Source organism: Boleophthalmus pectinirostris, unplaced genomic scaffold, assembly GCF_026225935.1.
Source record: "Boleophthalmus pectinirostris isolate CB_2022bp ecotype Guang Dong unplaced genomic scaffold, ASM2622593v1 HiC_scaffold_3, whole genome shotgun sequence".
NCBI lineage: Eukaryota > Metazoa > Chordata > Actinopteri > Gobiiformes > Gobiidae > Boleophthalmus > Boleophthalmus pectinirostris.
The window spans coordinates 20,990,498-21,016,140 of record NW_026571299.1 but is presented as its reverse complement, the minus strand read 5'-3'; the positions used below and the strand labels follow the sequence as shown (position 1 = coordinate 21,016,140).

The following is a 25,643-nucleotide window of genomic DNA, read 5'->3' as shown; positions in this document are numbered from 1 at the left end:
ATAATTACCTTATACAAGGTTGTATTTTTAGTGATTCATGCATGTTTGAGTAATCCTGTATAGTCCCGTATTTAATCATAATAATGCATTAGTCATATATAGTACTTTTCCAGATGCTCAAAGTCTCTTAACAGTTTTGTTCATTATTTATTCACTCCACACTCAGTTCCTTCCACCACGAGGCCTGAGGGGCGCACTAGGCAATGTGGGTGTAGTTTCACTAGAATCATTTGGATCATTTCTGGCCTGGAATTGCCAATCTCTACTGATTTAAAGGTAAAAGGAGTTGAAAGGCAAAGCTCTTGATTTATTCAGTCTATGTTCCTCCCCTCACCTACAGTCATGAGCTTTGGGTGGTGACCAAAGGACATGATGGCAGATACAAGCGGCCAAAATAAGTTTCCTCCGCAGAGTGGCTGGGCGTACCCTTAGAGATAGGGTGAGGAGCTCAGTCACATGGAAGGAGCTCAATTTAATTTCTCTCCAGCAACTAGCTCAGAAATGGGAATACACTAGATGGTTTGCAAGAACCCCGGAAGTTGTAGATCGCGCACGGGCCAATCAGCGAAGAGCTCTAAAGCCATGACATCAAACTCAAGCATCTGTCTGGGTCCCTTTTGTGGAACAGCACAACAGTAAACAAAGCGCCGAGATGGATGTAGACAAAGCCAGACATTCTTTGTTGGCAACGATTCCCGAGATCGAGGATTTAAAGCCGGAACAAAGAGAATGTTTGGTGAATTTTATCAAGGGGAAAGACGTTATTGCCCTTCTTCCTATGGGATTCAGTGCATTACATATGTCACGACCAAACAGCAGCAACTGGTTAAACAAAAAAGTACACTCCTGCCGTCAAGCAAACAAATCCTAATGCTGCTTCATGACATCACAAGGTGGAACAGAGGATTTTGAGCTTTGGAGATGTAGACAGACTAATAAAAGACAATTACTCAAACATGTGTGAATGAAACAAAACACAACTCTGCTATGTTTTTATAGTTTTCCTTACGTCACAGTTCTGAATGGCGTCCATTGCGAGCAGGTTGTTGCCATGGCGAAGCTGAGACTGTACTACGTCCAGAGCCTGGCGCACCTCCTCCAGCGCCCCCTGCTGTTCAGGCCCACACTCGCGCAGCACGTCCTGGAGGAGCAGGCTGTATTTACTGATCCTCTGCACTGGCTTCAGCAGGTACGACCACAGGTCCATACGGTCGCCCAGAGACACCTGCTTTTGCTGGAGGAAAAGAAAGACATGAACACTTAATACTGATACTTTGCAACTGATGTCATCAACATTCTCTGGGAGGTGAAGCTAACTAAAGGCACTGTTCTGTCTATGTCAGAAAATAATACACAAACAGTGTAGAATTAAACAGTATCAATCTCCAGTAGCCTCCAGCTGACTGTGGATTAGATCACCTTGGTCAGAAAAATCAGTGCTCGAGACTTTGTCAAAGTTTTACGTGTGCACGGGGTCAACGTGTGAGCCTTCACACTCCAACCGCTACTGTGGCTGGACTGAGCAGTCTCCCCCTCGTATGACATCGGCACAACCCTTTTATTAAAAACACATACATAGTTACACAACTTTGCGACAGTTTCCACTTCCTTCCACCACCGTCTCCCGCCTCATATCTCACTGTCTTAGAACACAGGTTCAAGGACTTTCAGTTCCCCGTACATCTGCACTTAGACCTTTCGCACTTCTCTATTTGCACAGACGGTGATATACAATGCAGACATAGCACAACATAGTTTCATGGTTTCAAAACACTTTAACACATATAGGTGATGCAAAAGTTTCCATTGCTAGCTTATGTACATTTTAATAACTTCATTGCAACTTAAGCATTTCTCTAACAGTCTAAAACTCTGTTACTAAAATTAGACTTTAATCTGAGTTTTATATACATAATCTGACCAAAAAGAGCTGGTTTAGTTGGAAGTACAGCAGGTGAGATCATTTGTGCACTTTGCTGTAACTGTCAGATTGTAGATTTGTTAACCTGGTTTATGGTTCATATCTCTATAATTACTGGACCTATCCACATGAAACAAAAATTGTCATAAAGTTCAGTGTCTTCTTTGTCAGGAGAAATAAAATAAATCTAAATAATTTTTCACAATCACTTCAGAAAGTGGTGCCATTTTTCAACCTCAAACATGTGAGTTTTGTCAGCTGAAAGGACTTTAAGATATAAAATTAATATGACAAGTTTGATAATAAGGTTCAACATTTATGGATCATAAATTACTTTTTTCTTTAAAAACAATGAATCTCCCATAGAGTTAGTATATAGCCCCCTGCACAACATCTGAAATGATGGAATCATCAAAGTCTAAAATATGAACACAACCAATTACTATATAGACTACACTAAATACCATAAGAATACAGTATAAAATACTTGTAGGCATTTTTTGTTTTTATCTTAACGATTCATACAATTTTACAAAGATGACTGTATACTAATCAGTAAATCTGAAATAAATATTGGTCAACCAGTAAAATAAAAAAATCTTTAGTGCACGAGCAATGCTGATAGATTCAATCAGCGTAATCAAACAAATCTGTCTTCTCACCTTGAAGAATGTTTTCCCATGGCTGATGAGGAGTTTGTCGGAGACTGGCTTGTTTTTGCTGTAAAGTGCATACAGGGCAAAGCTGTCCCTCTGGAAATAAACATATACAATTCATCATTAACAATATGTTCTCCCATCCTTCTATAGCCCAATGTGTCAGATGCCCTCCCATCCTCCTGTGTCCCTGTAGTGTGAGCCTGAGATGGAGCAGGTCAAATGTCTCTAGTGAATCTGCACATGTTGTGGTGTAGTTGGAGAATATAGCAGGAGAATGGACATTGTCACTAATCGAGTTGTGAGTAGTGATGTCACTTTTGATCCTAGCAGAAACTTCATGGCTGATTTCTAGCTTTGTTTTTGTTCCTATACATCAAAAAAAGAGACTACAACCTTTTAAATGCATTTGATGTTTGGAGCTGCTCTTGATCACACTGTGGTGGCCAGTGGATGGTGTGTAGGGGCAGCAGCCTGGAGGCAGGAGGCTGCAGAAGCTGGTGAAGAAGACCAGCTCTGTGACTGGAAGAGCACTAGACTCACTCAGTACGGTGGAGGAGGTGCACATTCCAAACAGACTGGAGGCCAAAATATCTGTCTGTCTTAACCACAAACTGTATCAAACATATAAATAATGTAGTAATAATGACAGGATTACCAGTGTGTATATCTCACTCATTGCTGATACTAACACCAGCTCCCACATGCACTTTCTGTCACAGTTAAAACCAGAGATTCATGCTTTAAACCACTGCAGTCTCCGTTTACATTACATTGCACATTCTATTGTCTGAAACCAATTTAACAGCTGTAAAACTGTTGTGTAACTTGTGTCTTTGAACAGTGGAGGTGCCATATATTAAACTGCACATCTGGCTCACATCATCTCTTCAGGTCAAAGCTTGAACAGGATTCTGATGAAAAACTGTGATTTTCTCGAGAATGCCGCTGCAGAAGTGTTTTGCATGAAGCTCATCTTTGGCCATGGACTGTTGTGTGTTTGGGGTCTGGACAGTTCTAGTTTCAGACATATTTGAGCAGGAGCAGATGGAACTAAGGAATAAGCTTCCTTAAAGAGGAGCTATATGACTTCTCTGGGGTATTACTGCTAACACTGAACATATTTAGATCACCATGTTACCGTTTGTTGGTTTGAAAATGCTATATTTTCTGAAAACAGTGTATTGGCAAGTTTCATAAGTTTCAGTTTTGACGCTCTTGAGTCCTCCCCTCCCTTTGCTCCTTGTACTAATCATTGTAATCATAATAGTGGTAATAGCAACAGTAATAGTAGTAGCAGCTATAGCAGAAGTACAAGCCCCAGGGCCTAAACATGGCCGTCCGTTCAATCAGTGTGTCGAGCTCAATGGCACATGTCTGAAGTCTGAGAAAAGTTTATGATCTAAAAACAGGTAAAACTCGCTACAAAATCTGACCTTTGTGATGAAAGCTGTAGGTCCCTGTCAGCCGAACAACAGCAGTTAATGATGACATTGCGCTTTATTGGAAAAATCCTTTCTGAGCAGGAGTTTTATCAAAGAGTGGCCACTAAGCCAACTCATGACAAGTCGAATCAGTAATAGCCTATCTAGTTATTTGAGTAGATCCATGTCGTGGTCCAATCCTACGTACATGTCTGAGAAAGCAGCGGCCCACTCTGATTGGCTCGTCCACACAGCGCTCCAGCTCTGGGAGGAAGTGATGTCGGTGGAATTCGTGTATCTTCTCCAGGTTTGAGAACACTGCCCCCTTCTGGCCCCTTAGTTCCTGTGGCACGTCAGGTCTCTCCAGCTCTGGACAGTAGTGCTCACGGACGAACCCGAGCGCGCGCACGTACTCCCGCTCTGTGGACAGCAGCTCGGACAGGATACAGCTTAGGCGCCTGAGGAGAGACACACACACTTTTACATGACCAGAAAAAAAAACAAAAAAAAAAACCACACTGATATATTTATTAAAGAGGGGGTACTTTACTTGTACGGGGTGCGTGCGTTTCACTTATGGAAGCACTTGCATATCACATCAGGTTTGTGTACAAGTTATTGTTTACAATTTTGTATCCTATTTTTGTATATTCATGTTGGGTCATGTCAGAGCATGAGTGATGTTGACTTGTGGGCGGAGCCTTGTACAGGCTTGTACTGCTAACCATAAGGAGAGTTTGAATAGTGCCCAGGAGAGATCACTAAAATACTCAAACATGCATGGATGACATCTAAAACCTTTTCAGGCATGTTTTTGATGAGGGGACAATGTTATAATCTGGTATATTTTGATACGTAACGGTGTCTCAGTGGGATTCTCATTTATCAATAATAAATAAACATGCAACATAGAAGAAACTAAAACATCCCAAAGGTATTTACATGAGGCCCCAGTGCACAAATGTGCACGTCATTTTCTATGGTGAAGTCTAATTTGCAAAAAGATCTTAGAAATATTTTGTTTCCCAAAAGCATTTTAGTGAGTACTAAGTCATAAGTTTTTTTCAGAGTATGACATTAAACAAATTTATTGCCATGGAGACAAGCTTGCAAAGTCACCAGGCAAGACCAGACTTCATTCAGAATCTCAGAAGCTCAGCAGGGCTGGGCTTGGTCAGGACTTGGGTGGGAGACCAGTGGGAATACTACTGGCTCTAGTGGAAACTGTTGTTGTGTCCTTAGGCAAGACACTTCATCCACATTGTCTAGTATGAATGTGGTGTATGTGTAAATAACAGGTGGAACAGGCCAATGGCACAGATCTGCAGCCTCGCTGCCCTCAGTTTGCCCGAGGTGAGGAGTGAATAGACCTTTTTGACAACAGCCGGAAGTACCACGATGTAGAGTAAACCTATAAACCTGGAATTAAAATTTTAAACCAATTTCATGATGTAGATATTAGCACAGAGAGATTTGTGCAGTTTGAATGTGAATGATGAGTGTGATGTGATCTGTGAACATCTGTAGCATTCAAACTGCACAAATCTATCTATGCTAATATCTACATCATGAAATTGATTTTTAATTTTAATTCTAGAATCAGTCTGAGTGAACAAGTTACTTATTAATGAATTACTTATTACTTCTATGTTATTCATAAAGTTAGTTTTGTTGAGTGTGTCACTAATGCGTCGTCATTGTTTCCTTTAAGTTTTTGTCTTTCTTCCCATGATAGTTGTGGATAAATTGTTCATGAAGAATGTTTATCCTTTGTGGAGTTTGTTGGTTGAAGATTTGGTGATGGGGCAGATTTATGAAGCTGCTGGAGAATACGACACACATTTACACAGATATTTTGCATTAACCAAAAGTGACGTTTACCAACATCGTCACACTTCTGGCTGTTGTGATAAAAGTTTGTTATTAATGCACAAAACTGTAAAGTGTCCTTATGTGTGTGGAAAAGCACTGTACAAGACTAATGCATTATTATTATTAAGAACGGTTTTTTTTGTTGTTGTTTTGTTTTGTTTGCTTTTTGCAGTTTTGTGATGATTGCATGGCATATATGTTTATTGCTAAACTGTGGAACATTCCCAGCAAAGTAATTGTTTCTACTGATCTTTGTGAAAGTTCAGCTGCAGTTAAAGGTACTGATTCCATCTCCTGTGTAACAAAGGAGCACTGTGCAGATGACTCTCATGTTGATCTGTGTGGGCGGCCTCTTAGATGACATCACTCCTGAAGATGTCTAGACAAGTCTAATGTAGTAAAATGTCCTCAGTCATAAAGACAGTCTTCAAGATCAAGTCCCACACATACATGACATCACCACTTACTGTACATTGGTTCCGTTGTTTTGCCCTGGTTTGTGTATCATCTCGGGAGCATTCTGGTGACCTGTGGGACTGGCCGCGCCCTCTCCATCACCTCCACCCCTCCTCAGACTCTCCACCGGGTTACAGGGCAGGGACAGCTTTCTCCCCGACTTTGGATGCTCGTCCCTGGGCACTTTTTGACGCATGTTTAGGGGCGAGAAATCAGCCAGGAGCGTGAACTTTGCCTTGAACTTTGAGCCTTCACTTAGGGAGCGGCCTAGTTGTTTATGATAGGGAAATTCCACATTACAGTTCATCAAATCAGCTTCACTGCTGTGCTCTCTTGGCTTTTGTGCAACATTTTCAATAGTTTTGTCATCTCGATTTTTATCTTTGGCGTGTTCACTCCCACCATTTGGATTTCGTTCCTCTGAATTGCTACCCATGTCCTTATAAGATGTGACAGCGCCTTCTTGAATGCTTGGCTCCTTCCCTTCACAGACTGCAGAGTTCTTGCTTGCATTATCAACACAATTCTTCCTCTCAAGTTGAATTTTTTCCAAAAGAAGCTGTAATTTTTGGCGGCGTTCCCAGGCAGCGTTCCACACCCGGGCTGCTCCCGGGGTTAAACAGGGAATAAGGGATTTGATGGATTGGAAGCGTGAGGGGCTAAGTTCTGTGCCTAGTTTGGTCTGGTACATGTGGAGCTGAGGGGAGGGGTCAGGCGCAGGGGAAGAGCTCTCAGAATCAAGATGGGACAGGAAGCAACTGCACTCATCGACAAAAGACGAGGCCTGGAAATGAAAACACACAGAGATATTAAATTATTAAATGATACGGTTCCTTCCGCTGCTTGTGATGAGGGGGAAACCTTGTGTTGTATTTTTGGAGTCTCTGACTCCACTAACCTCATTCATCTGTGCAGTTTGAGTCACAGAGCAAGACTAAAGAAGGAGTAAACAGAACTAAGCCAGAGATTAAATGGACAAAAGCATAAGTATATATACATAAACTACTGGTCAAAAGTTTTAGACCCTCATTTTTCCAGTTATTCATTGCATTTCAAGTCGCTCAAGTCCAGTGAAGAGCTTGAAATGGTCCAAAGGTAAGAACTGAACAGACAAAGGTTAAAAAAAGATAAAAGAACAAAACACAAGCATTCAGCAGTGACCGGAAATCTGAAAGTGCATGTATTGGGAAAAGTGGAAAGGTATCGTACTGTCTTAAAGTAGAGGTGGAACTTAAGTAGTGCTCTTAAAGAAGCTGGAAAATACTTAGTACTGTCCTAATCAGAGGTGGAAAACAAATGTCAAATTAAAGGAGACAGATAAGGGAAGAAAAGTGATCTCTTCCGAACACTATGCAGGCTGTTTTCACCATTGCCAAGAGCTACGGTTTGACATTTAAGTTTTAGGCTATTTTATATTTATTTATTTTACATTAATTTATTTTACATTTGTTATTTATTCTCCTTTTGGGAGAAGTAGGTGGTGTACCCCCACGTACCACGTCCACTACACCCCTGCTAGAATGTGATGATGTCATACTCCCATATTGGGGCATATGAGAGTTTTCCTGATTGATTACACTGCACTTTGTCATGTATAATATCCAAAAGAAACATTCACCAATGCTGAATCAGATCATTTCATAAGTCACTGCTCACGAGAGCCAAGACCTCACTGTACAACAAAAATCAGCTCAATATTTATTTGATATATTCTGTAATGACCTATAGAATTTTATATATATATATTATATATATATATATATATATATATATATATATATATATATATATATATATATATATATATATATATATATTCTATATTTATATATATTTATTTATTTATTGATTTATTTTATTTTATTTTTTTTTTTTTTTCTCGATGCCTGTCCTCACCTGCTCACAGAAAGAGTAAACCTGCACCAGAGTGTGCAGGTCTCTGTGCCTCCTCTCGGCTCGCACCATGAAGTCGGCCACGTTGGACTGGAAAGTACTGACCAGTGTGTGCAGTACTTCTGTGGTAGGACTGGGCTCTGTTGTACTTTGAAGAATTTTTACTGCATTCTTCATCAGTTTAGAGGAAGACTCCTGCTTCTCCTGCAATCAGAGGAATGTGTATATGAACTACTCCCTTCGACTATCTTCTGTTTGGAGAGAAAGCACACAGTGAGCATACAAGAGCGATAGTAAAGGCTAAGCTTCTGTCAGTGCATAAAGATTATTCAGACATTTATATATTTAGCTAATTATGTGTTTCTATCTTTTAAAACCATCTTACAAAACTACATAATAGCAGAAGTACTAGTAGCAGGAGCAGTAGTCATGGTGGTAGACGTAGTCGTAACAGTACCAGCAGCAGCAGTAGTAGTAATAATAGTAGTAGTAGTAGTAGTAGCAGTAAAAGTAACAGTAGCAGTAGTATTCTTACTCTGGCCTGTTTGATGAAGACTGTAAAGTGCTCTAGTGCATGTTGAGCTGCAGACAGTGTCTCCTCTGAGGGCCATGACTCCTTCAGAACCTGCTCTGCCTCTGAGCTCCACCACCCCCCGGTCTGTCAGCAAAACAACGAAAGAAAGACAAACTCAAGACTGATAAACAGCTATGTCCAAAAATGTAATTGAGCAAAAATATTCTGGAGCAGGACTTGGTAAACACTGAGAGTATAAACAGGACTCACGTCAGACACACAGTTCTCCGCCTGTCGCAGAGACAGCAGAGACTCCAGACGCTGCAGACTCAGGTTGGACTTTATCACCAGAGAATGAAGCTTCTCCTCCACAGTGTTGTACAACAGAGAGGCCGAGTCCAGCCAGTCCCTAAGACCAGACACTTTAAACACGACTCAAGGGACACTTTAAACACAACTAAAGGGATGCTTTAAACACAACTAAAGGGACACTTTAAACACAACTTAAGTGACACTTTAAACATGACTAAAGGGACACTTTAAACAGGACTAAAGGGACACTTTAAACACAACTTAAGGGATGCTTTAAACACAACTTAAGGGACGCTTTAAACACGACTAAAGGGACACTTTAAACACAACTTAAGTGACACTTTAAACACGACTAAAGGGACACTTTAAACACGCCCTAAATGACACTTTAAACACAACTTAAGGGACACTTTAAACACAACTTAAATGACACTTTAAACACGACTAAAGGGACACTTTAAACAGGACTAAAGGGACACTTTAAACACAACTTAAGGGATGCTTTAAACACAACTTAAGGGACGCTTTAAACACGACTAAAGGGACACTTTAAACACAACTTAAGTGACACTTTAAACACGACTAAAGGGACACTTTAAACACGCCTAAATGACACTTTAAACACAACTTAAGGGACGCTTTAAACACAACTTAAGTGACGCTTTAAACACAACTTAAGGGACGCTTTAAACATGACTAAAGGGACGCTTTAAACACGACTAAAGGGACACTTTAAACAGGACTAAAGGGACACTTTAAACACAACTTAAGTGACGCTTTAAACACAACTTAAGGGACGCTTTAAACATGACTAAAGGGACGCTTTAAACACGACTAAAGGAACGCTTTAAACACGACTAAAGGGGCGCTTTAAACAGGACTAAAGGGACTCTTTAAACACGACTAAAGGGATGCTTTAAACACGACTAAAGGGATGCTTTAAACAGGACTAAAGGGACACTTTAAACAGGACTAAAAAGACGCTTTAAACAAGATTAAAGGGACACTTTAAACACGACTAAAGGGACACTTTAAACAGGACTAAAGGGACACTTTAAACAAGATTAAAGAGACACTTTAAACACAACTAAAGGGACACTTTAAACAAGAGTAAAGGGACACTTTAAACAGGACTAAAGGGACGCTTTAAACACGACTAAAGGGATGCTTTAAACAGGACTAAAGGGACACTTTAAACAGGACTAAAAAGACGCTTTAAACAAGATTAAAGGGACACTTTAAACACGACTAAAGGGACGCTTTAAACAGGACTAAAGGGACACTTTAAACAAGATTAAAGAGACACTTTAAACACGACTAAAGGGACACTTTAAACACGACTAAAGGGACACTTTAAACAAGAGTAAAGGGACACTTTAAACAGGACTAAAGGGACGCTTTAAACACGACTAAAGGGATGCTTTAAACAGGACTAAAGGGACACTTTAAACAGGACTAAAAAGACGCTTTAAACAAGATTAAAGGGACACTTTAAACACGACTAAAGGGACGCTTTAAACAGGACTAAAGGGACACTTTAAACAAGATTAAAGGGACGCTTTGAACACGACTAAAGGGACGCTTTAAACACGACTAAAGGGACGCTTTAAACAAGACTAAAGAGATGCTTTAAACACAACTAAAGGGACGCTTTAAACACAACTAAAGGGACACTTTAAACACGACTAAAAAAACGCTTTAAACACGACTAAAGGGACGCTTTAAACAAGACTAAAGAGATGCTTTAAACAGGACTAAAGGGACACTTTAAACAAGACTAAAGAGACACTTTAAACAAGACTAAAGGGAGACTTATACAAGACCAAAGGGACACTTTATACAAGACCAAAGGGACACTTTAAACAAGAGCAAAGGGACACTTTTTACCTGTAATCATGCGAGTGGGCAAAGCGGGGCTGATCTTTGCGGACTCGAGCCAAGACTGAGCCTCCTTCTCTCTGCAGGGACAAGAGCCTAGGGTCCTTCAGAACCTCCAGCATCAGAGCCCTCTGCTCCTCCACACACCAGTGCCACCTCCTGGAAACAAAACACAACAATATCAGGTTTTTACTCTAAATTCAGCTATTAAAAGGCCCATATTAGTCTATGTTCTGATCTTTGCTATAATGTTGTTTCCTCATCACAAACAGACCTGGAGTTGTAAACAGGAATCCACCTTATAATGTCATGTGGTAACACATGAAGTGCTCCTCTGTGTTTTTAAATTCCATACACCTTCACGAGAATCATTTGGATAATTTTAGCTTTGGAATTGCCAGTCATTATTGAACTAAAGGTAAAAGGAGCTGTTTAAGTCGACATTGCAAGGTGGAAATGAACATTTTGAAATTAGAAGACGGAGACAAGCTAATAATAGTTATTCAAAACATGTGTGAATGACACAACTTCAGGTTTTTGAGGAAGTAACAACATTCTAACATGGCTTGACTTTTAATGGTAGCTGTAAAATGGAGTAGGAGCCAGTATTCTGTATCTTTGGTATTTTTGTGGGAATCATCTTTTCTCTTTTTTTTTTTTCCCCCTGATCTGATTTCACCAGACCCCACTGGGATGGGAGGGCATCTGACACATAGGGATGGTGTATGGACTTACCTGAGCAGAGTCCAGCTTTCTAGCTCCCTCTACCTTTTGGATGGCTTTCTGCAACAAACTGTCTGCTGCCTGTAGATCTGACATGAATGGAACGATTCTCTGGGAAAAAATAAAACAAAGTAACAATGATTCATGTTCTATTTCTCCACATAATATAGTGATAATTAAGACGGAGAGATGCATAAAAGAGATCAAATAAAATCTCACATAAACATGCATCGAAAAATGTGGCCCTACAGTGAGCCAGGCAGAGTGGTCCAGTCCTGAGGCACCACTGAGAGCTTCTGCTTCTGAGCTTCTCTACTGTGGTGATATTTACATTTTATGAGCCAGCGAGGCGCTCGACCTCTATTCTATTCTCTAAACATCCATGATTTACTATTGCAAATACATCACTAACACCTTCATCCTCCAGGCTGTTAGGAGCTGAACTCTCTCCCCTCTCTAACTATCAGGCGGACAGGACGCAGGAATCTCCCCAAAGAACACTTGGACTTTTCCATTTAAACACAATTTCGATTATATATATATATATATATATATATATATGAACATGCACAAGTTCAAACTGTGTTCATGTGTAATTCATGTATTGTGTTGTTTGTATTAGGACACTGGTGCATATTTCTGTTAAGTATTTTGACATATTTTCAGTATAACTCTTTGTAGCTGGTGTTATCAACATTCCCTGGGGGCGAGATGCTAACAGTAGACCCTGCTCTGTCTGAAGCTCTGTTACTAAAGTGACACTTTAATCTGAGTGTGTGTTGTGTTTTAACCATAGACTGTATACAAAAAGGGGACTAATCGAGTGTAATGTGTCTACAGCGTAGACTCGTGATGCTGAAGGTCACAGGAGCAAATGTGGAGCCAAGTTCTATGTTACGAAAAGGATTTCATTGACAGACAAAATAAGGGAAAAAATACCAGGATCATATGGAGCGGGTTAATATTAACATTTTCAGACCAAAATGACGAGGCTCACAGCAGCAGTCACAGACAGACAGATGCTAATATTCCAGTATAAGTCAATGGGAGCCAGAGTGAGAAGGAGCCAGAAGAGCCACATATGAACTTCCTATTTGGGACACAGAGACTAATGTGCTAGCTATTATATATTATTATATATACAGTGAATGGTTTTAACACAATATGATCTTAGAACTAACTTAGCTGAAAGTACAACAGGAGAGCTGATATGTGCTGTTAAACAAGACCGTCTGAAATAACATTACAGTCAGGAGCCAGACCCTTGGCGCACGCTTGTACTATGTTATATTTTACAGAAACCTGGTATAATGTATTTTGACATATACCCTGATACCTGGGATATTTATGTTTGTGTTACATTGGCAGATCCCTGATACATATTTATACTATGTATTCAGATATCTGGAGCAGAGTTTGGAAACCTCCTTTTCTTTATTTTTACTTGTTCCACATTTTAGATCTGTACAGAACACAACAAATGGATGAAGCAAGATATATGGAATTATGTAGCTAAAAAAAGTGACATTAAATATTTTAGTAAGTAAAGGGTGACTACTTTGAGGATTTGAATATAAAGTTATTTACCTTTTTGTCTTTGCTACATAATGCCATTTATTTTTCATATGTTTTATTCCACAGCCTTTCAAAATGTGGAAAAAACAAATACTTTTGCCTGGGTTATATTTTGCTTGTGGCATGTGTTTACCTGGTGCAGCTGGAGCCAGTCCTGGAGGCAGAATACAAATGTCCCTCCGAGCGCCGCACTCAGCTCACAGCTCTCCACTGTTTTATTCAGAGACTTTAGAGACGACACCACGTCCATCTGAAGCACAGAGGAGGAGGTCAGGGCTCAGAGGTCAAAGGTGTCTCATCTACTAGACTAATATCATCTTACACCATAAAATAAAACATAAAACTATTACAAATAAAAGCAGCTTACACGTTACCATGGAAACCAGAAGGACATCTATAGTTAAAACTTTAAATCTGTCCAAAATAAAAGTGATTCCTGCAGACGTCAATTTACATGTGATCGTACAAATGATTAAATAATCTGAATATTTCTTCATAAATGTGATTACTAGCATATAAATGCAACTATATAAATGTGATACTTTGATATAAATGTGATTATATAAATGTGACACTTCTATGTATATGTGATTATACAAATATGATTATATAAACGTGAGACTTGTATATAAATGTGATACTTGTATATAAATGTGAGACTTTTATATAAATGTGAGACTTTTATATAAATGTGATACCTGTAGACCGCTGAGTTTTTCAGGTCGTGGACTTGAGTCTTTGTCCACAAACAGGACGATGCAGTGGACAGTGTGCAGAGCCTGCTCCTGACACACACACAGGGACACGAACACATCCTTACATGTGACCATTATGTTTTAAATATATATAGGTAGGCATTAGAAACCTACAAAAACAGAACCAGTGAGTTATGAATCATTATTTGCACATTAGACAACAGTACTGTAGACACTGTCCCTCTGTTCTTTCCATCCCTTTATTCAGCCTCTTAACATGTTTCATGACAATTCTATCTCTTCTTCTCTTCTTTTGCACAGAACTCAGAAGAGTCAGAAAACTGCAGGCATGTCTCCCTCTTGTGGACATTCGCAGTACTGAATCTGCTTTCAGTGAATTTGACACATTTTGTTTATTTAAATATTTTACATTAGGCCACAAATGTTCTTTAACTTGATTAATTTTGGAAATGTATTCAAAACATTTATAGAGAAAAGACAGTGTCTTTTGTAGGCCTGATAGTCTTGAGTTTGGAAAGGGCTGAGATTAGGGTCTGGTACAGGGTGGAACAGGGTTATAATTCAGGTTTAGACAGCAGACTACGAAAACAAGTTCTCATCTACTCACCTCATCTCATCTTAAACAAATTGTTTGAAGGCATTGTGCCGGCTAACCATCTACATGCTGACTAATGTGTATAACACAGCTGTTTTAAGTCCAAACAGCTCATTTAAAATGAAAGATTCTGCTAAATATTTTAATAGCTTGGCAGTTTCTAAAGTTTCAGAAACAGATTTTAAATAAAATTATAACCAAATTATTAAAACCAAAGAGCAAAAGTCAGGATGTTGAGGGTACATGTCCCAGGAAGGTGCCTCACAGGTCTGAAATTAATGTTCATATCTTCATTTAGGGACTAAACAGTGAAATAAAAACACCAGGAGCATGTAAAGTGAACATTTTAAGACTAAAATGATGTGGCTCACAGCAGCAGCTACAGACAGAGGAGTGAAGATTTTTCAGTTGCACCCAGAGCTTGAAGACCTTTCCCTACTCACTTCCTGTTCTGCATTCATATTTACAGCCTGTGGTCCCATCTGCCACTAATCCTGAATCACAATATTTTTGGGCCACTTTTTAGCCAAGATTTGAAACTTGCTTTGCTGGCATGGTGCATGTGAATGAGGAGTGTGCACGTGAGTCAGGTGTGTATGTGTGTGAGTGTGCACGTGAGTCAGGTGTGCATGTGTGTGAGTATGTGCACGTGTGGTACCTGTGCCATGAGCAGAGCCTGGTAGAATGGTGGAGGAGGAGGCTTCTTCTTGGAGTTTATGATCAGAGTCAAACCCAAGTCTGACACTTCCCTCCTGCAAAAAAACAGACATATACAAAATAAAAGAAAGAAAACAATAGACATCATTCAAAACACTCTTTCTTTCTTTCTTTCTTTCTTTCAACAATAAGATTTGATTTTCAACATTATATGGCAATATTTTCTTTTATGTCACCATGTGAATGTGACTTTTTTAGTATTGATACCTCAAATGACTATCTAGTTTAGATACCAGTTTTATTAATGTTTACGGAGGCAACCGTATTCGATATATTGAATCTTTCGTGTTTGATACATGTGTCGATATGCACGTGTCCCTCCATGCCTCTGTGTTGTCATGTATCACAGCGTCCTCCTCAGAAGCAGCAGAAAACTGCTCCATAGAGACTTACAGCTGAAATATTCTAACAGACGAGGGTTTGATCTTTTTGATTTTAGACCCAGGACGACAAAGAGATTCACTTTTAATTACTTTAGAATCACTTTTGGCTTCACATCGGCTTTAATCAAATGCGCTCGTATTCAGCCCCGCGACGCCGCTCATGATAAACACGATCTTTTTCTCACACTGACTCATCTGTTTTACTCAGAAAACGTCTGTGAGACATTTTTATGCAACAGAACAGAGTTTGAGTCTGTAGTGGAATGTTTCATTAACATCATGGTGTTATAATATTTCACTCTTACTTTTAAAAAATTTACTTTTAAAAATGTTACAATGACAGATTTTGTGTGTGTCTTAAAACGTATCGAAATTGAATCTATACCATGAGCCGTGTATTGGGATCCGTATTGAATTGTGGGAAAACCATATCTCTGCATCTCTGCTATTTATTTACTATGTGATTTTCAATAGTTTTGACAATCCTACAAAGCAGTTGTGCAAAATGATTTAAATAAAGCTTATGCCTCTCCATTTACTATCAGGCTGACAGAACACTCTCACATAAGCATGGTGGGTGAAGTCTTGCCATAGGACACAACAGTAGTATGCATTTGTTGGGAATCGCCCCTGTCCTCACTTTGGGCAGTGCTGAAAGGTTTGTGTTTTATTAACTCCTAAAATATTCAGGCCCCAAATATCTGTTTTCACCAGAGCTGTCAGTGTTATTTACACCTCTCTCTATCCCTCTCTCTCTCTCTCTCTCCCTCTCTCTCTCTCTCCCTCGCTCTCTTGTTCCCTTTTCATTTTTCCTCCCCTCTTCACTCCCTCTCTCTCCCTCTCCCCCCTCCATCTTTCCTCCTTCCTCTCCCTCCCTCACATGTTGTTCCTTCGCTCCTGCTGGCTACATTCCAGACGGGGGCAGCTGGTGTGGAGTTGGCCCCTCAGAGCGCTGCTCCCTGGGGACACGGTGAGGGGCCATGGGCTCCTGCTGCTGCTTTAAAGCTTCCATTCAAAACAGAGTCAACAAAGTGAGCTCAAGTGTTTGTGCTAGAACACTTAGAGCGACTAAAACAACCTCCACGTCTGGAGCTAAAGGCAGTGCAGTTTTTTTGTTTTTTTAAATTAATTACACACCACTGGGTGTGTAAAAGTGCACTGGCAGAGTCATTGGCATCTATTTTCTCTGACCCTCCATCATTTGCTGTGCAAAGAGCACCAACTTTAAAAGATCAACTTGTGAAAAACTATCTCCCAGCAGAAAAAAAGACATTCTTCCCTAAACCAGTTTTAATGCGATGCCTGCGATCACTGTGCCCATATTAATAAATGTACTTTTTAAAGACTCCTCAGGCCAAAAAACTTTTACATACCGCCACTTAGCAAACTTTAACACTACATATGTGGTCTATCGTTTGGACTGCAACTGTGGGTGCTTCTATGTAGGGCGGACTAAAAGGAGACTCAAGGATTGCTTTTGTGAACATAAAAACACTATTAAAACAAAAAAAAAAACTAATTACCCAATGGCCCTACACTTTCAATCTTCAACAAGTCAGTCTCTTAAAAGTCAGAGTAATTCAGGTCGTCCCTCCAAATATCAGAGGGGGCAACAGACTCCGTCAACTGTCAAAAAAAGACACTTTCTGGATTGTAACCTTAAAGGTCACACAACATCAACGATGATTTGGATTATTCCACGTTTCTCTGAAATTTTACTTTTTGGGTGATTCTTTATTGTAAATGACATTTTTTTGTACTTGTGATAGTCAATTGTCTATGTATTTCATATGTGATGGACACGCCTACTTTCCTCCAACATGTCTTGTTATTCTTGTTGTTGTTTGGTGGGGCTGCTCATCACTTATACATTCTTCATGGTTGGCCAACCTTTTTTTTGTTTTGGGGTTTGCTCGCTGTCTTTTTGCTGCTGTCATGTGATGTTGTCATGTGATTAATTGATTATATTTATTGACACCCGGTGTGTCTTGTTTTTACTACTTTGCCCTGACGAAGACCATCTTGTTGGTCGAAACACGTTGACATCCCTCCATGTAATAAAGGATTTTTAATATACTCAGTCGGAGTGCCTCGGGTTTGTACCTTACCCATTTTTACATTTTTCTGTAAGGGTCATTTTCTGTTCTAAGACTTTTGAAATTTTGTCAGTGGAAACGAGTGGGAACCCTGGAATTCACTTTTCGAGCTTTAGGTCTTTTCAGGGACACTCCTGAGTTTTACATTTGTGGATGTAAAATTTGTCAAGACATAATATTAAATTTACAGAGTTCTTCTTTTTTATTTTGAAGTAGTATGCCAAAAATGATAACATCTCTATTCAACAGGACCAGTAAGGAAGGAAATCTGGACTTTTTCCAGTGTTGCGTTTCAGACTGTAGCACAAAAAGAAAAAAAAAAAAAAAAAAAAGAAGATCAGTGCTTTCAATCTCCTTTTCACAAAAAGGGCAAATGTTTTCTTGAATTTTAAAGTGCAATTGCATTAAATCTTTGGATGAATACATGTTATAATGGTCAACAGTTTGATGATGTCATTTGAGGAGGGAGGGGCCAGCAGAACTCTACGGCAGATTCACTGTTTTGTGTTTTTGTCAGTGGCGGGGCATCAGGACCTGCAAGGCCTTCTCTGCTGGCCTAAAAAAATATCTGAATCACAGACTGATGTTAATTATATTATTATTAAATAATTCCATGTTCTATCCACTTCCTTTCAGAGCTTTTTCGATGGTTGTGCTACTTCCACACATGCATTTTCCTATTAAACATTTGACCAATCACATCAATCAGGGCCTTCTAGCAGCCGTCTGTGGTCACCCGACAGTCTACGCAGGCGCACCTTCGGGCCAGTCCTGGTTTAGTCCTGGTTTAGCCCCCCAGCGCTCCTCACTTCTCTGTGCACGGAATCTCCACAGTTCTTTATACTGTGTATAATGTAACTATAAAATAGTTAATGAGGAGGAGAGTTGAGGATTGTTTCAGACGGAGCACTACTGAAGGCCTAGATGTGAAATGCACGCTCCGCCACTGTTTTATGTTAATATCAAAACTTGTGAGATTAGACCAACTTTGTTTGTTAAAGTTTGTTAAAGTCTTTTCTCCACCACAAAAGTTATATCATGCACTTTAATTTGTTTTTTTTTTTGGAGGAATACAAAAAAGCTCTTTAAAGAAGACCTATTGTGCTTGTGTCTGAGCTATAGTAGCTACACATTTTAAATTATAATATTGACTGAAAATGATTTAATAAAAGTTAGAAAACGGTGGTGTCCAATGGGAGTCGACATGGCTGTAAATGTCATGAAAACAAAGTGCCACATGGGCCTCTCCTATGGATAGAACCAAACCAGGACTAAACCAGGACTAAACAGGACTAAACAGGCTGTGGGCCCTTCCTGTGGAGAGCTGCACATCACACTAGAGCAGAACATTTTTTTTTACATTTGGACCAAAATGACGACGTGACATTGCCCGAGATGAAAACAACTATATCATGGTTAAAAGCTCTAAAAGTCCATTGTGCTTTAAGAGCCGTGTAGAGACGTTAGAGGACAGCCCTGCAGGGACAGTTTCTAGAGGACAGTTTGTTGAAAAGTGTGAATGTGAGTGACTGGAGGTGTTTGGACTAAAATTCAGTTCAAATGTCAGACTGAGCACTCGTGTGGAGGGAGTGCTGCTGCTCTAGTCTAGGCCTGATTACCTGGGCAGGGAGTGCAGGTAGAGCAGGAGTTTGCAGATGTTCTGAGCAGTGACCAGAGGGTGGAGCCACTCTTCTCTGTCTCCATAAACCTCCACCACAGCTCGGCCCGCTCTGTCCCTGCTGCCTGTAGGGGGCGACACACACACAGTCATTACACTGTACTGTCTGTGCAGGTGAGGAGTGAGACAGGAGGACATCTCAAAGCCAGGACACTTTTATATTTCGTTTATATATTTTACTTTTATATCTGTTGTGGTACACTTAGCTCAAATTTGACAAAATTTGATTCAATATTTTGAGCTAATAAATAGGGCACTTTTAAAACTTTTCTTAAAGTGACAGTAAGTAACTTTCTAGAGGTGGCAAGTCACACACAAGTGATGATTCATGTCTGTGGGGATGCGAACCTGCTCACAAGACCCATGTTTTTCCAAGTTTTTCAGTGCTATAAACACAACCAAAATGAAAATACAAAACACATGCTTTTATGTGACTCCATTTTGAACTAAAAAGTGGTATACTGTGAGTAAGTTTTCTTTTTCTTTTTTTTTTTTTGGCTGTGGTGAAATGGTTTTAAAAAATGTGGACATGAAAATAGGATCTGTCCAGTGTTGTGCTAAACCGTCCTAATACTTTTCAGAATGTGGATGTGTTACCTGGCAGACAAATGATGCCCAGCTGGAGCAGTGGAGTGACACATGTGAGAGCGCCCTCTTCAGGTGGAGCAGAGGGTTCAGGAGGAGGAGGGATCTGCAGGGGCGGGGCTTCAGGCTCAGGGGCACTGGGACTGGACTGCGACTCTGAAAGACAAGGAAGTCAAAAGAATAAATATAAAACTACAGAAAGAACTCAGGTAGCACCTATTTTGGGTAAGATGCCAACAGAGGGCGCAAGAGCTCTGGCTGTTTGTTCACTGAAAACACTTAGCTGCATTTACATAATGAAGACAGTTTAAAGATGAACAAAGATTTTTTTTTCAAGGTTTCGTCGTCAATGATTGTTTCCATGGAGATGTTATTGCTTTATCTGGACTGTGTCCCACAGTGTAGCATTACACAGATCTGTGGAGAGGCGACATTGCTCTTCACGCTAAGTCACTCCCCCTTCAGAGCGCTATCACGACATACATACCAATAATAAAACTACTACACATCATATCACGTTTGTCAAGTTGTCATGTTTTGTTTTGTTTTGTGTCATGTTTTTGTGTATTTATGGAGAATAGTGGTGTGGGTGCATGGGTGACGTAGGCTTGTGGGTGGAGCCTTCCACACAATTTTCTGCTAACCGTAACCCACTGTGCAAAGAAACGTTTAAACATCTTTTTAGGCAGATTTTTTTTCCAATCTGGATCCCCTGAAGGTGCAGAGTGTGACGCCAGATGACGTCTTTTTTCCAACATCTTCCGGACGTCCAGTATTCACGTTTGTTTTTCCTAAAGTGATGCAGAAAAGAAGAGCCAGTGTGTGTGTGAACGTTCATGTATGTGTAAATGTTCATGTGTGAACGTTCATGTGAGAACGTTCATGTATGTGTAAATGTTCATGTGTGAACGTTCATGTGTGTGTAAATGTTCATGTGTGAACGTTCATGTGTGTGTGAATGTTCATGTGTATGTAATTGTTCATGTGTGAATGTTCATGTCTGTGTGAACATCCATGTATGTGAATGTCCATGTGTGATTTTTCATGTGTGAATGTCATTTACACATCATTGAGTCCAGAACTGGTCTTGGACCGACGGACATGATACACACATGATCTGCACGTCCATAAGACGTCTGATGTTTATTGAGGAGGAGGGTTTGAACAGGACCACAGAAAGATCTTCTATGGACACATGTTTGCAGGTATTGAATGTGTGGCCAAGCTGACAGCAAAATAATGGGAATTGTGCAATGACGGGACTGTGCAATATTTTGGACTGTGCGATACTGAGAACTGTACAATGAATGGAGTGTGCAATATTTTATTGTTTGACCCTCTGTGATCCCAGTCCTTTGGGACAATGGAGGGAAATGAGCCTTAGGTGACAATCCAGTGTGTTTACATTCATGTTGTGTCACGTTTGTCCATTAACATGCTCTGTCCCAATCAAATAAATAAATAAATAAGTAAACAAATAAAGATCATTAAAATACTGGATGGATGAAACTTAAAATCTCTTCCGGCATGTTGTTTTTCATGAGAGAACAAATGATAGAAAGCCCCAAACAAGTCACTTTGGTGTAATACCTCCTCTTGACCTTAAATTGTGCATTCATTGGCAGAAATAGAACGGCTTGTATTGTGTAATCAGTGTATTTATGTGCTGTGTGCTGATAGGAGTTTTTATTACTCTATTAAAAAGTTCCCTCCGTCTCGCTCTGATCTACGGTCTGAAATTTGAGCGTCTCCTCTCGTGCCGCGGCGAATGCTAACTCCCCCAAGTTCAAAGGTCAATGGGGCTCTCTCTAGTACAGTTCAGGGGTCAGAGGTCAAGTATGGTGCTCCTCTGGGGACTGTCCCGAGCTGTCTGCGACTGCGGCCCCATCTTTCCATCTCCAACAGGGACGGAGGAGGGACAGGAAATGGTATTCACAGAGAAGTGCTTTATGTAGAGAAGGAGAAAGAGGAGAGGGAGAGAGGGGAGGAGGGAGAGAGAGGGGGGTGAGAAAGAGTGAGAGTGAGATGAGGGAGAGAGAGAGGGGGTTTCTGTGCATATGAGACCCCACAGCTGTCGGGCGATATGGAAAAGATCTATAGATAAACTTCAAATGGTGCTCAAATGTCCCATTATGTTTTATTCAGGCTTTTAAAGTACTTTTGGCTTTCTCTACACTATGTTATATACTTATTTATTATTTTGACAGGACAGAGCTGAGCTTAAACTTTGTGTTGGTTTTTGTTTCATTTGGCTATGTTCAATAATTACAGAGAAGAGAAATGAACCATAAACCAAGTTAACAAATCTGCATCTGACACTTACAGCAAACTCCACCTGAGGATTGTGACCTGTGCAAATGTAAATGTGAGATTAAATTTGCGATTAATGTTTTAATGGCATGATTCTGTTCACAGTTCACATTTTAAACATTGACAAAAAGACTGAAATCTGAACTGACAAACTAATACAAGAATCCCATTTCATTTTTGATCTGATCTAATCTACAGAGTTTGTGGAGCAAATGATAACACTTCAAACAGCCTTTGCCATTTGCAAATTATACCCATTCAAACTGAAATGTACATCCGATTATGATTCGACTCACAAGTTCACGCTATTTGGATGTTGTCATCATGTAAACACAACCTACTGTGCTATATAATGAACCATGTACTAAAAAGCCTGAGTAAACGTATGGATTTTAAATAGGTGTGCTTGGAGAAGAGGGGGGTGGAGCTGTGGGCTTGACCCCAGGATCATGCATGGGGGGGGCACAGACAGAAGACGAAGGGTTAAAGCCGTTCAGAGACAAAGGTCATTTTCAAAAGCAAAGTATCACAGAAGGACCAGTGTGTGTGCCACACACATCACACACATCACACACATCACACACATCACACTCATCACACACATCACACACATCACACACATCACACACATCACACTCATCACACTCATCACACACATCACACACATCACACACATCACACACTCTGACACACAGGATTCAGGATTTAAAGGAAGTGGTAGTACTTGTAGATGGATTTATAGTACTATTAAAACTAATAGCAGTAGCAGTAGCAGCAGTAGTAGTAGTAGCAGTAGCAGTAGCAGAAGCAGTAGCAGTAGTAGTGGCAGCAGTAGCAGTAGTAGTAGCAGTAGCAGTAGCAGAAGCAGTGGTAGTAGTAGTAGTAATATTAGTACTAGTGGTAGTAGTAGTAGCAGTAGTAATAGTAGTAGTAGTTCAAAGACAAGCATTACACCACAGTTATCGGAGAGATGCTGAGAGATGGGATTTAGGATTTAAAGGAAGTAAAGTATTAGTAGAAGTATTAGTAGGTTCAAAGTACTATTTAAACTTCATGTATTTAAGGGAGTGAGTGCAGGGAATACAGCGTTGTAAACTAAAGCAGTAGATGTAAATAATAGTATCTGTAGTAGTAGAAGTAGTAGATGTAGTAGTAGTAGTAGTAGTAGTAGTAGTAGTAGTAGTAGTAGTAGTAGTAGTAGCAGTAGTAGTAGTAGAAGCCCTACAGCAATAGTGGTCATAGTGGTAGTAAGTGTAGTAGTAATAGCAGTGATATGATAGTTCGTAGTTGTACAAGTTGTAGTAGTTGTCAGTAGTATTAGTATCAGCCCGTGCAGTAGTTGTAGTAGTCTTGTAGTAGCAGATAATAAGAGAGTGCAGTTGGATGTTTGCATGTGTGTACTTTTATCTGACGAGTGAATGTCCTTGAACTCACCAGTGTGGGGGGATTTCCTGTGCTCCTCTGTCCCTGCTCCAGGCTCCACGTCCCCCCTCGTCTCTCTGTGCCTCGGCCCCAAATCATTCATCATTTCAGGGCCAACATCACTGCGACTTCTGCTGTGGAGGAGCGGCGTTCCTTTAGGCCCCTCTGACACGGCGGACAAAGATCTTATTTTGAATTTATGCTTTCCTGATCCCTTCACCTCTTCAGATTTCTTCTCAAAACCTTCCGAAACAACATCTGTAAACCCCACCGCGCCACATTCCGACTCCAGATTATCCTTTTTGGCGATATCGTTTGCGGAGATTGACGTTTCCGATGCTTTCTTGAGGTCTTTCACGTGGCTTGCGTATCGTACAGTAGCAGGTTCGCAGAATTCCTTAAACTGGCAAAGTTCTTGATTGGAAATGTCTGCTTTACCATGATCTAAAGACGTTCCAAGACCTTCTTTATGGAAATCTGATGCGCCAATGGACATGTTTTGAATTTCTTCCAAATATCGAAGTTCATCGAGAGAAGTCAGGAAGTCAGCGTTCCCTTTTTCTAACGCGACTGGGTTTTTCAGCGCCGCCATGTAAGACTCCCTGTACCTACTCTTCAGTTCTTCATCGGAAATTCCAAAATCGCCACATGGAACAAAAGGATTTTCAGAATATTGCAGGGTTGCCGTGAGACATTGCGTTCCCAGTTTAGGCTGCGGAGGTCGGAATGCTTTTATTAATCCTGGATGCACTTTTCTGTCAGTCTTATCCAGGCGTTCTCTCTCTTTGGCGATTTCCACCAAGTCCACGTAGTCCCCTTCTATTCCTTTTTCCATAGGTCTGTCCCAGGTGTTCGGAGAGACCCATCCAACCGGCTTCACTTGTGCTTTTGATTTCTTATCTGGCTTGATCACGCGCGACGAATAGTGTGGGTGTCGCAAAGAAGCGGACATTTTGTATTTGGCGGGATGGTGCATTTCGAGAGGTAAAGTTGAAGAGCTATATTTCAAATGTTGTGTGAGATGTTTGGGTTCAGGTTCTGGGCAAATAGGCGGCATTATGGGGACTGTTTTTGGTTTATCGATGAACTCGGGGACAGCGATCTTGTCCCAGGGCAGTTTGACGATGCCCTGGTCGGTGCACAGGAGACAGCGGGACAGTGGAGCTCCATGGCGGTCCTGGTTGAGTTCTTGAAGCCACTCGAGGGTGAAGATGATGGGGTAAGACGTCTCAGGGATCGGGATCTCTTCCACCTCCCTGCAGCCCTCCTCCAGAAGGCTCTTAAGGACAATGCGAGCGGCCTGTTCTCCAAATGGCGCCACCTCCAGACACAAAGAAATAAATAAGCTATGAGATTTTCTACATGTCAAAAATGTGCTTTAAAGCCTCTGTACCTGATTTGTTCCTGTGTATTTGAAAAAAAATGTGTCTTGCCCCATTACAGACACACTGTATAAGCAGCTCGAAGCAGCTCGAAACCAAAATAAGTCTACTATGTGGTGTCATCTGCATTAGAAAGCATTTTGTCTTCTTATTATTAACAATGTGTGTGTTAGCATGCTAGTTGTTTTTAGATATGGCATCATGGCAAAACTCTGTGCTAGTCTCTGAAAGTTGTACAAAGTGCTCATAAACTCATCGTGGTGAATAATTAGGATGCTCAGAATGCATAAGGTAAGTGCACTGTAATATCTAATAAGTAAACCTTACTTGAAAAAATCAAGGAAACCGATTGCCTTGAAAAATCTGACTAAAGTGGACTGTGAATCTAAAGCTGAGCTCACAACTAATTCCTCAGTGTGGTGTACGGTAAATTCCTCTTTCATCTAACTAGGCACAGCAAGTTACCGTATTTTTCAGACTATATATATATATTATAAGGCGCAATATCAATAAAGTTGAATTCTCTCGTCTATTT

General features: G+C 40.4%; 1 protein-coding gene across 1 annotated transcript in view; it reads right to left on the bottom strand.

Annotated features, from left to right (window-relative positions):
* Nucleotides 1-25,643, bottom strand: part of LOC110165696 (pleckstrin homology domain-containing family G member 4B-like) — a 63,394-nt gene that overhangs the window by 11,875 nt on the left and 25,876 nt on the right. The window contains exons 4-18 of the mRNA XM_055160670.1: nt 23,739-25,047; nt 20,007-20,150; nt 19,351-19,474; nt 15,194-15,287; nt 13,923-14,009; nt 13,358-13,474; nt 11,662-11,760; nt 10,936-11,120; nt 9,007-9,145; nt 8,758-8,880; nt 8,226-8,426; nt 6,341-7,113; nt 4,210-4,459; nt 2,584-2,673; nt 1,010-1,234 (exon numbers count right to left, since the gene is read on the bottom strand). Coding sequence (XP_055016645.1) covers nt 1,010-1,234; nt 2,584-2,673; nt 4,210-4,459; nt 6,341-7,113; nt 8,226-8,426; nt 8,758-8,880; nt 9,007-9,145; nt 10,936-11,120; nt 11,662-11,760; nt 13,358-13,474; nt 13,923-14,009; nt 15,194-15,287; nt 19,351-19,474; nt 20,007-20,150; nt 23,739-25,047 — 3,960 coding nt within the window. The remainder of the gene's footprint in view (nt 1-1,009; nt 1,235-2,583; nt 2,674-4,209; nt 4,460-6,340; nt 7,114-8,225; nt 8,427-8,757; nt 8,881-9,006; nt 9,146-10,935; nt 11,121-11,661; nt 11,761-13,357; nt 13,475-13,922; nt 14,010-15,193; nt 15,288-19,350; nt 19,475-20,006; nt 20,151-23,738; nt 25,048-25,643) is intronic.